Source organism: Piliocolobus tephrosceles, chromosome 14 (assembly GCF_002776525.5).
Source record: "Piliocolobus tephrosceles isolate RC106 chromosome 14, ASM277652v3, whole genome shotgun sequence".
Classification (NCBI taxonomy): domain Eukaryota; kingdom Metazoa; phylum Chordata; class Mammalia; order Primates; family Cercopithecidae; genus Piliocolobus; species Piliocolobus tephrosceles.
The window spans coordinates 62,518,250-62,532,016 of record NC_045447.1 but is presented as its reverse complement, the minus strand read 5'-3'; the positions used below and the strand labels follow the sequence as shown (position 1 = coordinate 62,532,016).

The 13,767-nt window shown below is 34.0% G+C and overlaps 1 protein-coding gene across 5 annotated transcripts in view; it reads left to right on the top strand.

The window, feature by feature from the left end:
• Positions 1-13,767, top strand: part of CNTLN (centlein) — a 365,382-nt gene that overhangs the window by 263,424 nt on the left and 88,191 nt on the right. For 3 of the 5 annotated variants that reach the window (XM_023197173.3, XM_023197174.3, XM_023197175.2), the window contains exons 16-18: positions 1,433-1,613; positions 7,929-8,019; positions 8,107-8,330. In XM_023197173.3, coding sequence (XP_023052941.2) covers positions 1,433-1,613; positions 7,929-8,019; positions 8,107-8,330 — 496 coding nt within the window. The remainder of the gene's footprint in view (positions 1-1,432; positions 1,614-7,928; positions 8,020-8,106; positions 8,331-13,767) is intronic. The other 2 variants (XM_026453873.1, XM_026453874.2) reach the window with 1 other exon arrangement.

Here is a 13,767-nt window from a genome sequence, read left to right as displayed (position 1 = left end):
ACGCCTGTAATTCCAGCACTTTGGGAGGCTGAGGCAGGTGGATTACCTGAGATCAGGAGTTGGAGACCAGCCTGACCAACACGGTGAAACCCCGTCTCTACTAAAAATACAAAAAATTAGCTGGGCATGGTGGCGGGTGCCTGTAATCCCAGCTACTCGGGAGGCTGAGGCAGGAGAATCGCTTGAACCCTGGAGGCAGAGGTTGCAGTGAGCCGAGACCGTGGCACTGCACTCCAGCCTGGGTACAACAGAGTGAGACTCTCTCTCAAAAAAAAAAAAAAAAAAAACCAGGGAGATAAGGCATCTCAAAAGTATATATATTAGGAACATTTGAACAAGCTAGGGATGTTATTCTTCATGGTATCTCAAGCAGCATATAACAATGTCTAAATAGTTAAAAGCTCATCCATGTGGGAAAGGGACTTACTTATATGTTCCACACAATCTCAACACTTCCTGTCTCCTACCCTTGTTTATTTTTGTTTATTTTTTTCTCTTTAACACATCACTATTAAGATACTATGTATTTTACTCCTTATTCTTGTTTCCTGTCCCTCTACCCTTACCAGGATAAAGGTTACATGAGGGAAGGGATTTTTTTTCTACTTTGTTCACTACTACCTTAGCCTTTATGCCAACAAAAGTGCCTGGGCCTGGCTGGGTGCAGTGGCTTACGCCTATAATCCCAGCATTTTGGGAGGCTGAGGCGGGCAGATCACGAGGTCAGGAGATTGAGAGCATCCTGGCTAGCACAGTGAAACCCCGTCTCTACTAAAAAATTAGCCGGGCGTGGTGGCGGGTGCCTGTAATCCCAGCTACTCGGGAGGCTGAGGCTGGAGAATGGCGTGAACCCAGGAGGCGGAGGTTGCAGTGAGCCGAAATCATGCCACTGCACTCCAGCCTGGGTGACACAGCGAGACGCTGTCTTATAAAAAAAAAAAAAAAAAAAAAAAAGTGCCTGGGCCCATAGTTGGTGCTTAAGAAGTATTTTATTGAATGATAAATAGCCATAAGGGATGAAACTAGAATCAGTGGGTGAAAGCTTCAGAGATTCAAATTTTGTTTCAGGTGAAGGAAAAACTCTGTTAGAAATATTAAACTTTTCTGGCCATGTTGGGAAAGTAATGCATGCTCCAACCTTGGAAGTGTTATAGCAAATACTTCCTGAGTTAACACTTGGTAGAAGTACTATAGAAATGATGTTGGTAGGGATTTGAAATTAGATAATCTGTTTTCTTGATGGGATTCTTTAATTTTGTACAATATATTTAGACTGATTTTCCCTTTTACATTGAGAACCAGTAAATGCCCACATTAAGCTTGCAGCTTTATATACAGTCTATCCTAAAATATTATTTGGTCTTGAACTTAAGACAAGCACATGTAACAACTTTTATTCTTGGGTTTTATGTCCCTACTTTTTCCTAAAAAGCAGTGATTCTGAAGCACAGACCTCTCAAACTTTGGGAACAATTATTGTAGAAACATCCCAGAAAATAAGTCCTACAGAAGATGGAAAAGACCAGAAAGAAAGTGATCCAAGAGAAGACAGCCAAACAAAAGGAAAAGAAATAGTACAGACATATTTAAATATAGATGGCAAGACCCCAAGGGTAAATGACACAATTTTCCTTAATTGTATGCTATGTTTTAAATTTTATCTTATGCTTTATAACTTAAGTAAATAAATGTTACTATTGATTTAATTTGAATTCTTAAAAGTTAAGTCATCTTTGAAGTATACAGTGAAAATATTCACTTTTAAATAATTTTCAAGTACTTGTTTGTTAGTCTTTTTCATAGACAAAAATGAAACTAAATACTATTATTATAATTCTTAAGGTATTTCTATCTCAGCAAAAAAGTGGTTAATAAGCTCATTATTGTTTTCAGGTATATGAAATATTCCAAGTGAGGAAACTTCTTATTGTATATTAGTCTTTGCAATGATAAAGTCATTTAGTCTGATTAAATCTTTAAATGACTTATTTTTAACTAACTTCTCAATGTATTTTAAATTTTGAAAAATTGAAGTTCTAATACAACTTATTCAGTAATTCCTACTGCTGATACATCATGACACCAAATGTTTACCTATTTAGCATAAATCAGTGAAAAATTAAGGAAAGTTCATTTTTATTTTGTTGTAAAAATTAGGTTGTGTTTGAATTAACCTGTAAGATTCTTTTAAAACATAATTCAAAAACATTTATTTTTTGAGCTCTTGCCAGCACTTTGGAGGAAAGGTCTTCTTTAGTTACTACCAGAATGAAGTTCAGACCAAGAATATATGCTAAATGTCTGCTGATTGATGATAAATAGATTTTATAGAAATTTTTGCTGCTCTTCATTGACACTTGATAGGTTAATCTTTCTCATTTCAGCTACTTTTTTGTGTATGTTGAGGTATATCATTGTGAGTTTAAGTTTCTGTGATTACTAATACAATGTTGAGTACTTTCTCATGGTTGTTGGCCATTTGGAATTCTTTAGTAAATTGCCTCTTCAAGTCTCTTCCCATTTTCCAAATGAGTTATCCTGATTTTTCTTACTGGCTTAGAAATTTGTATATATGCTATATATGAGCCTTTTGTTGGTTATGTATTGTAGATATCTTTTCCTACTCCATGGTGTGCCTTTTTACTCTTCTTTCTGGAGTCTTCTGAAGAATATAGCATCTCAATTCTGAAGTGGCCAAACATCAATTTTTTGTTTATGAATAGCACATTTTGTGTTCTGTATAATGCATTGCTTACTGTAACGTAGATATATCCTATATGACCTTTCATGTTATCTTTTCCTATGTTTTTCTGATCTCCTATATTTTTCTGTTTTGATTTTCACATCAATGTCTAGTGTTGATTTTTTTCATGGGATGTAAGATAGGGATTAATTTTACCAATTTTTCCCCAATGTTTGTCATGAACTTTTTCCTTGCTTTATTCAAAGGTGCCACCTTTATTGTAAACCAAATGTACATAAACATAGGGATATTTATCTAGGCTTTTTCTTCTATTCCTTCAGTAAATGTGTCAGTATCATGCTGTCTTAGTTTCATTTTAGTAGTCTTGATTGCTTGTTGAACAAGTTTCCTACCTTCTTGTTTATCAATAGTCTCTTCTTGGTTCTTTACTCTTCAAAATGAATTTAAAATCAGCTTAAGTTCTACAAAAACTTTTTTTGAGATTTTGGTAGTGACTCTGTTAACCAAAATTAATATAAAACAAGAAGAAGATGTTTAAAGGTTGAGAGAAGGCAGCAGACCAGCTAGGTACCTCATCACTCAAGGAACAACATGGTGGTGAGTTCTCTGGGTTTTCATTTTGCTTCATGTATCCTGGCCTGGATACCTGAAATCCCCAACCTAGAAACCCCAGTAGGTCAGACAATACATGCCCTGGATAAAACCCTTCTTTTAGCCAAGTCACCTGGAAAAGGCCAGCCTAGCAAGACAGAGAAGCTTACAGTTAAGTGTCCTACTCCAAGCAAACACCATAGAAAAAATTGCAACCCTGTTTCCAGCCCCATCTGTAAAGGCCTAATGGGAACCTAGATTCCCACTCTTACCTGGCAATAAGTAGACACTCTTCACCTCTCCTCCTCCTATCAGAGTGATGCCAGAGAAGACCAAGTGTGGAGCTAGTGATAATGACCTCCTCCTGGGATCTCCAACCCCTGGGCTGCAGACTGGTACCTGTTGTGGCCTGCTAGGAAATGACTCACACAGCAGAGGGTGAGAGGTGGGTGAGCCATTGTTACGGCCTGAGCTCTGCCTCCCGTTAGATCAGCGGAGGCATTAGACTGTCACATGAGCGTGAACCCTATTGTGAACTGTGCATGCAAGAGATCTAGGTTGCCGCTCCTTGTGATAATCTAATGCCTGATGATCTGAGGTAGAACAGTTTCATCCTGAAACCATCTCCACATCCCCAACCCCCTCCACCCCCTATCCATGCAAAATTTTTTTCCACAAAACTGGTTTTTGGTGCCAAAAAGGTTAAGAACCACTGACTCCCTCCTGTCCATGTCACTGGATATCACATAGGGAACCTGGATATCCATCTCCATTCAGCATGAAATGCCTTTCGCTTCTGAGCAAGATAATTTCAGAGGCCAAGTGCAGAGATGGGGGATTTAATTACCACTCACACCTAACAAGCCCCAACCCCCTCCCCATGATGTCAGTGGAAGCCCAGTGGGGAACATTAACGAGGTCCCCCTCCATTATCCAGCCATGATGGTATCAGCAGATGCCTATTGGGTAACCTGAAGTTCTACCCCCACCAAGCAGTAATGAGGTGGCCCTCTCCAACCAGTTTGTCAACTAAGACTGCCACTTCCAACTAGCAGTAATTAGATGGTGTGCTCCTTGCCCCATCAGTGTGGTGTCATATGAGGCCTGTTCAAATAAGATTCAAGTAAGATACAGAACCTTGAAATATAATAGCCAAAATGTCCAGGATACAGTTGAAAATCACACCTCATACCAAGATCCAGGAAAACCTCAACTATAACAAGAAAAGACAATCAACAGAAGCCAACAGCAGGATGACAGATGTCGGAGTTACACACAGTCCCCAACTCACTACAATGGTTTGAGTTAAAATTTTTCTACTTTATGTTGGTGTGAAATTGATACATGTTCAGTAGAAACTGTACATTGAGTACCCATACAACAGTTCTTTTTATCACTTTCAGGACAGTATTCAATAAATAAATTACATGACATATTCAATACTTTATTATAAAATAAGCTTTGTGTTAGATGATTTTGCCCAGGTATAGGCTAATGTAAGTGTTCTGAGTAGCTAGGCTAAGCTTTGATGTTTGGTAGGTTAGATGTATTAAATGCATTTTTGATTTATGATGTTTTCAACTTAATGAGTTTATCAGGATGTAATAATGGATACCTATTGTATGCTAGGAGGCATCTGCATGAGACAAGTATATTAAAGTTGCTGCCATCAAAATGCTTCAACAAGCAATTATGGACAGGCCTAAACAAAATAAAATAGGCCTAAAACAAAAAGCAATAGAATATCCCAGTAAAGAATTAGAAAGTCTCAGCAAATAGGTAGAAGATATAAAAATACCCAAATCTAAATTTTAGGACTGAAAAATTAAATAACTATGTTTGCCCCACAGGTGGTGGCATTAATCTTTATCACCCAAAATTGATTCAGGTGTCAAGACTAATGGCACCATACACCCACCATTATTATTCACATAATAGAACAGAGAATCTTGAAATGGATCCACAGAAGTATGAACAACTGATTTTTGACAAAGGTGCAAAGGAAGGATAATCTTTTCCAAAATCAGCACTGGAGCAATTGGATATTTCTGTGCAAAAAATAAAGGAACCTACACCTACACTTTACACTTTATGCAAAAATTAATTTGTGGTGGATCACATATAAATGTAAAATATTAAATCATAAAACTTTAGAAAGAAATGTTAGAGAAAATCTTCAAGTCTTAGAGCTGAGTGAAGAGTTTTTAGACATGATACCAAAAGCGCGATCCATAAAAGAAAACATCAGTAAATTCGACTTCATTAAAATTAAGAACTTTTGCTCTTCAAAAGACACTACATAGAAGATGAAAAGAAAAGCCATAGAGCGAGATGAATATTTAAAAACCATGTGTCTGACAAAAGTCTTATAGCTTGAATATATAAAGCAAGCTCAAAACTCAACAGGAAGAAATTAAACAATCCAGTTACAAAATAGGCAAAAGACAGGAGCAAACATTTTACCAAAAAAGGATATATGGATGGCAAATAAGCACATGTAAAGATTTTCAACATCCCTATTAGGGAACAGCTAAAGTAAAAATTAGTGAAAATAGCAAGTGCTGACCAAGGGGACAGGGAAACTGGATCTCTCATATATTGTTCATATGAATATAAAATTCTATACAGCACTCTGAAAAAGTTTGTCAGTTTCTTAAAAACTAAATTTACCATACAACCCAGCTATCACACCCTTAGACACATCCCACAGACATGAAAATATATGTTTACCAAAAAGACTTATACATGAATGATCAAAGCCCCTTTATTTGTAGTAGCTGAAAACTGGGAACCACCAAAATTCTCTTCAGTAGCTGAACAGCTAAACAAACTGTGGTACATCTGTAACACAGGAAACTTCTCAGCAATAAAAAGGAGCTAACTATTGACGTATACAATGCCATAGCTTTCTGACCTCAAATTTCTCGTCTTGGATTGGGAACTAGGCTTGCTTTCTTGCCTTCTGCATTCTGTGTTGCTATTTAAGTGGAATTTCAAGGTCACAAGGGATTGTCGGTTGTTCTACATGTTGCTCTCTACATTGTTGGTCACTTTTGTATGGTCTCTGAATGTCTGCTTTCACTTCGTTTTTGGCCTCTGACAATTTCCCTTATATTTTTTGCCATGTTAGAAATACACTGTAGGTGTGTTTGTTTCATAGTATGAGAGTTTTCTTGAGTTTGTGTTCAGTAATAGTACTGGAAACAGGAGCCCACTTCTTTGTAATTTAATTTTAGCTACTATTAATTTGATACCAAATCTGGTGACTGATATTAGTAATTCAATTGGTAGTTGTATTTTGGATTTTTTTTTTTTTTAACAGTGCTCAGTGCGTGGCTGATACTTAAATACTAATTGAATCTTAATAAGCAATTAAAAATTTATATGCCGGTTCTGAAGATAAGTTTAAATGAAGCATTTCAAAAATATTTTGAGAAATGAAACATTGTTAGGATTTTATAATTTCTGAAACTAATCAGTTTAAAGGAAAACCTTATTTTAGATAAAGACTTCTGGTGTGTGTGTTGATCGGTTTCATGACTTTCAGGTGATTTGTTGCTGGATTGGGATCTTTTAAAAAGTTCTTTTTCAAATAAGAAATAATTTTCTAGATTGAATATATCTATGTTTCCCAGCCAATAAATTCTTAAACAAGGCTGGGCACTGTGGCTCACTCCCATAATCCCAACACTTTGGGAGGCCGAGGCGAGTGGGTCACTGGACGCCAGGAGTTTGAAACCAGCCTGGACGGCATTGTGAAACCACATATCTACTAAAAATACAAAAATTAGCTGGGGGTGGTGGTGTGCACCTGTAGTCCCAGGTACTTGAGAGGCTGAGGCATGAAAATCGCTTGAACCCAGGAGGCGGAGGTTGTGGTGAAATTGTGCCACTGCACTCCAGCCTGAGTGACAAAGCCAGACTCTGTCTCAAAAGAAAAAAAAAAAAAAATCTTAAGATCACATGTTTTACTACTAATATGTACATTTTTAAATTGGTGAAACATTTTAAAACAAAAGTCAACAAAGGCTTCATTTTGTTCAGCTTCCGTGTATTAGAGTGCCATGAAGAAAACATATGGCTTCAGGAAGTTATTTTATTATTGTCAGCCTTATTTTTGGCTTTATTTGTCAGAAGGCTATTAGCTTCATTTGTCAGCATATAATAGAGTATTTGAGAAAAGGGCCTATATTTTCAGAGAATAAGTTATTAATTATTCATATTTTACTTTTGTTACTGTTATCATATTTACTCCTAAGTTTTTAAGCTGTCCCTAGATTAAATTTCTACTTCTTTGGAGTTGATTTTGTATCTATATCTTCTGCCTGCTAGTTTAAGTTCAGTGTATGTAAGTTCATTTGTAAGTTCTTGGTATCACTTATAGAATTTTATCATCTAGAGTTAAAAAAAATTTTTTTTCAAATTTTTTTGTAAGAGACAGTCTTGCTATGTTGCCCAGGCTGTTCTCAAACTCCTGGCCTCAAGCAGTCCTCCTGCCTTGGCCTCCCACAGACTTTTAAAAAAAATTCTGCATAAACAATTGTATTTTTAAGTAAAGAGATGTTACTTTTATTAGTTCACTTGATCTTGTTATTGAAGAATAATACAATTATTTTGAAACCTTCAAATTTAGGACTATTTTCATAAGAATGCCAAAAAACCAACTTTTCAAAAGAAGAATTGTAAGATGCAAAAGAGTTCACATACAGCAGTTCCTACTAGAGGTAAGAATATGTATGCAATTAACAATATGTCTTTTAAAAATTAAACCTAATTTTTCAAATATTATGAACAATATTATTTTTATATAGTCAACAGAGAAAAATACAAAAATATAACTGCCCAGAAATCAAGTAGCAATGTTATTTTATTACGAGAACGGATTATCTCCTTGCAACAACAAAACAGTGTACTTCAGAATGCCAAGAAAACAGCAGAATTGTCTGTTAAAGAATATAAAGAAGTTAATGAAAAGCTCCTCCATCAACAGCAAGTATCTGATCAACGATTTCAGACAAGCAGGCAGACAATAAAGGTAAAGAGAACTGTAAGATTGAATAATTGTATACTATATTGTAAAAGTGGATATTTTGTTTTACATGTATTGTTTAGTTTATATTTGTGTTAGGCAGGTCTATGAGTTTTAAAAAATCCCAGGCACTGTTTACTAATATAATTAGTTTAATTACTGAACTTCTTTAATAGGGCCCATATTAAAGGATAACATACATGAGGGAGGGAACTCTGAATCAAAAAGACACTTTACTAGCATTCCTGTTCCACTTAGTTTTTCTCATCTTTGAAATATTTTTACATGTTCTGTATTGTGTTACATCTTAGTTTTTAAAAGCAGGCTTCATACCTATATATAGCTTACCCAGTTCCCTATGTTTGAAACTTTGTGTTTATGATAAGTTACATTATTAAAGTAATATATTAGTCAGTTACTCTTTGCAAATACTAGTATAAAATGTGAAGATTTTAATATAAGTATCTATTTTAATGTATTCTAGTAACCTATGCATGGTTCTTTTTATTCAGACAAATAGTCACATTATACCTTACTCCTGGTAAGGTAATCTTAAAGCATAAGTTTAACTTATACTTTGAGATGAACTTAAAGCAAATGAAAAAGAAAAGACTTTTTGTTCTTTAGGTCTCCATTCTTTATGTTATTTGCTTGTGGAATGAATGATTTCTTAGAAAATTATTTTGCAGAGAAAAAATTATTTCATTATATTAGAAAACAGTATTTAAATCACTGTCACATATAATTTTAAGTTACACTTAAATTCTCTAATTCTAATATCTAGTGCTTTGATTCAAACAATACATATAAACATTTTAATGGTGAAGGATTAGTGTTATGACAGTTAAGAATTGTGTTCTGACTTTATTCCCAGAGTAGCCTTGTACCCAAAGCTTAACTGCATTCCAGCTTACACCAGAAGTTTCTGGATTTTACAGGCTTGGCCGTTGGAAATGTGGCAGTGGGATACCAGATGAGACTGAGCTCTATGTTACAATTTAGACACAGTCACTGATACCACAACCACTGTATAGGAACCACATTTCCCAAAATGATTTAATCCCATATACATTTTACTGGCTAGTATTTTCTTTTCTTCTCTTTAGTATCCTCTCTTTCTTCCCTTTCCTTTTCCTTTCTTCTACTCTTCCTTTCTTTTTTCTCTAGTTAAATGACATTGTTTTATATTTCACCATGATATTGTAAACTATATGTATTCCTAAGTTTTTTTTTTTGTGTGTGCAAATAGCAAAGTGACATGAAAGAACGTTTTTTAAAAGAAAGAAAAAATTCTCAACTTTAATTGTTCAATCTTATTATACAAAAAACAATTGAACTTTTCAGTGTTCTCTTAAATAATATACTAGACCACTGGCTTTTCATAAGAGTAAATTCTGATATTGTCAGAGGAAAATTATAAAAGGTTAGAGTTGTTACAAAAGCTATTTTACTTATTCTCCTTGGAAGAGGAATTTTCTTCGTTGAGAGTTTGGAAAGTAGTGGTATAGTTACTTCCTGGGAGTTTCTTAAATTGCATACACTATGAGAAAAATAAAAATAGTACACTAGGGATTCAACTAAAAATCTGTGTTAGACATACTTGTTTTTTTTCCTTTTTGCAACCAATTTTAATTTCCTTTCTTATAATTTTTGAGGTGCCATACTTGGTAGTATCAAGTAAGAAATCCACATTTTAGCACAGATTTCAACTACTTGTAAAGAGAAAATTAGGAGGAATAAAAAGCACTTCAGTTACTATATGGTTGATGTGCATTTTAGAGAGAGTATGGTATAGATGATCAAATGAGTTACTTTAATATGAATTTCTCCCTGAAGCTACTCTCAATTCTAGCTATTTCAAATCTTATCTATTCTAAGGTAAATGTCTTACTTTTGCTACTATGTTATGGGTATAACTTATATTTCATTGTTATATGTAATTTTATTTTTAATAAAGTTTTTCTTTAGATGATAGAAAGGTCCAAGAACATATAATATTCAAAAAGTACTTCAGGAAAGAATAAGAATCAGAATTTAGAAATTTTCCATCTCAAAAATCGCTATGAACTCAAATAAATGTAACGAGTGATTAACTAGAATTAGATTTAATTTGAATATTCTGTACATAGGGAGAAATAACTGATGTGGTAACTAGGAATTCTCTACTGATAAAGTAACTCCCCAGGTATTACATAGATACAGACAAATTATCTTTAGTTAATACATTGGTATAGACTTTGTGGGCTCTCACATAATAACTAAAGCTTGGGATGGAAGATGTCAAGATCCCAGATTCTCTTCTACTGAGAAATTTTTCAGGTTACCAACTTGAGGATTTGGGTAACATCTGTTGATTTCTGTGATATTTTTAATAATGGAACTTAGGAAAACAGGTGAAGTTCAGTCTTTCTTTTCCCGCCTATTTATGGTGGAATTCCTGTATGCTTGGTAAATATTCTAATTTAATTATTTTGTATCTGTTTCTCGTGATTTTAAAACCCTCAACATTTTTTTTTTATTCTAAAGTATTGAATCAGGCATCAATAGGTTTTGAACTTATAGGCCTTGAATTTATTGTGCAGTAATAAGTAATATTTAAGATAGATTTCAATATTTGGGCAGCCTCCGTACTAAAAATATTGCTTTATATTCAGGAAAACTTTTCAAAGACTTTCACCTTTTTCATATGTAGTTAAAAGTACCATTGTTTGTTAGGAGGTTGATAAGAGGAACACAAAGTATTCTTTGGCATTTTTTTCCCTATCAGTTTCATTGCATTGTGTTTTAAACCATTATAGAATTTCCTCAACAAAGCTTAGAAAAAGAAATATGAACTGTATAGGCCAAACCACTGAAGTTTTGGAAGAAAATTTTAACCAAGATAATGGATTTTTTACATGTTTAGATTGAACTGTCATCATTTAAACTGTATTCTTTTTTTTTTTTACATTTTGCCTACTCTAAAGATATGTATGACATATAGATAGTATTTTACAACTATGAGCTAAATAGTATACTAGGTAAATGACAAAGATTTGTGATTCCCAAAAGCAGGTGCTGTAAATATCATTGTAAAATATTTTAAACCTATTTTGAAATGCACTATAGCCCTATACTAAGCATTATTCTATAGATGGAATATATAAATAGCCATCAGCTATTTTCAAGAAAAATTAAGTATAAGTCTTTTGCATTTGTTCAAAATATGTATCCGTTGCCACAGGTAAAGATATGAGTAAAAAACATGCTAGCCCCATTCTTCAGAGCTCCCTTTTAATATGAGGAAAATATTATACACATACAATGTTTAATTTTATAGATTTATTTATGTTTCACAGGTCATACACTAATTTAGACAAAAAGTAGGAAAAGAATGATATTTTCTCAGACTAGGCATTCAAACATGAGAAATTAACTTTGTTTTCTATAAAGGATTTTTGGAAAGTTAGGAGATACAGAAAAATAGAAAGCACATATAAGAAATACCCTTATACCCTTTAGAAATTAACATATATTCTTCCACTGTATATTTTAAAGATAGAAAATGTGATAAATAAAGCTAAATTTTTATTTAATCATTATCTACAGCCCCATCCTCTTCTACTCATCTCTGGAGACACTTCCAGGTGTTCATGCTAATTTTCCAATAATTTAAAAAAACTTGTTGCACACATATGTACATTGATAAATAATGTACAGCATTATTTTTATTGTAGTATAGTTTTTTGTTCGTTCGTTTGTTTGTTTTTGAGATGGAGTTTCAGTCTGTCACCCAGGCTGGAGTGCAGTGGCACAATCTCGGCTCACTGCACCCTCCGCCTCCTGGTTTCAAGCAATTCTTTTTGGCTCAGCCTCCCAAGTAGCAGGGACCATAGGCAAGCAACACCATGCCTGGCTAACTTTTGTGTTTTCAGTAGAGTCGAGGTTTCACCATGTTGGCTAGGGTGGTCTCGAACTCCTGACCTCACGTGATCCACCCACATCAACCTCCCAAAGTGTAGCCATTGGGTCCTGGACTTTTCTTTGCCGGGAGACTTTTTATTAGGGCTTCATTCTTGTTACTTGCTATTGGTCTGTTCAGGTTTTGGATTTCTTCATGGTTCAATCTTGGTAGATTGTATATGTCTAGGAATTTGTCTATTCTAGATTTTCCAGTTTATTGGCATATAGTTGGTGATAGTAGCCACTAACAATACTTTAAATTTATGCAGTATCTGTTGTAATATCTGCTTTTTCACCTCTGGTTTTATTTGTCTTCTCTTTTTCTTGGTCTGGTTAAAGGTTTGTATATTTTGTTTTACTTTTTGAGAAACCAACTTTTTGTTTTATTGATTTTTTAAAATATTTTATTCATTTTAATTTCATTTATTTCTGCTCTGATATTTACTATTTCTTTTCATCTACTAATTTTGGGTTTGGTTTGCTCTAGTTTTTCTAGTTCTTCAAGATGCATCATTTGGTTGTTTATCTGAAATGTTTCTTCTTTTTTGATGTAAGTGCTTTTAGGTATAAACTTCCCTCTTAGTATTGCTTTTGCTGTGTTCCATAGGTCTTGGTATGTTGTGCTTTGATTATTTGTTTCAAGAAATTATTAAATTTTCCTCTTAATTTCTTGTTTCTTAATTTCTTCACTTGTCATTCAGGAATATACTGTGTAATTTCCATGTGTTTCTATAGTTTCCAAAGTTCCTCTTGTTATTGATTTCTACTTTAATTCCTTTGTGATCAGAGAAAATACTTGATACAATTTCAACTTTTTTGAAATTTTTAAGATTTGTTTTCTGGCCTAACATATGGTCTATTCTTGAGACTCATCCATATGCTAAGGAGAAGAATGTGTATTCTGCAGCTGTTTGATGAAGTGTTCTGTAAGTATCTATTAGGTCCATTTGGTTTACAATGTAGATTAAGTCTGATGTTTCTTTGTTGATTTTCTATCTGGATGATCTGTCCATTGCTGAAAGTAGGGTATTGAGATCTCCAGTATTGTCATACTGAAGTCTGACTTTCTCTTTAGTGCTAACAGTATTTGCTTTATATGTCTGAGTACTCTGACGCTGGATATATAGGTATTTATAATTGTTATATCCTCTTGCTAAATTGGCCCCTTTATCATTATATAATGACCTTCTTTTTCTCTTTTTATATTTTTTGTCTCAAATTTTAAAAATATGATAGAAGTATAGCTAATCATGTTCTTTTTTGGTTTCCACTTCATGGAATATCTTTTTCCATCCCTTTATTTTCAGTCGTGTGTGCATCTTTATAGGTGAAATGAGTTTCTTGTAGGTAGTGTATCATTGGGTCTTGTTTTTTAATCCATTCAGCTACTATGTATCTTTTGGTTGGAGAGTTTAGTCCATTTGCGTTCAGCATTATTATTCATAGACAAGTACTTGCTACTGCCATTTTGTTATTTATTTTCTGGTTGTTTTGTGGTCCT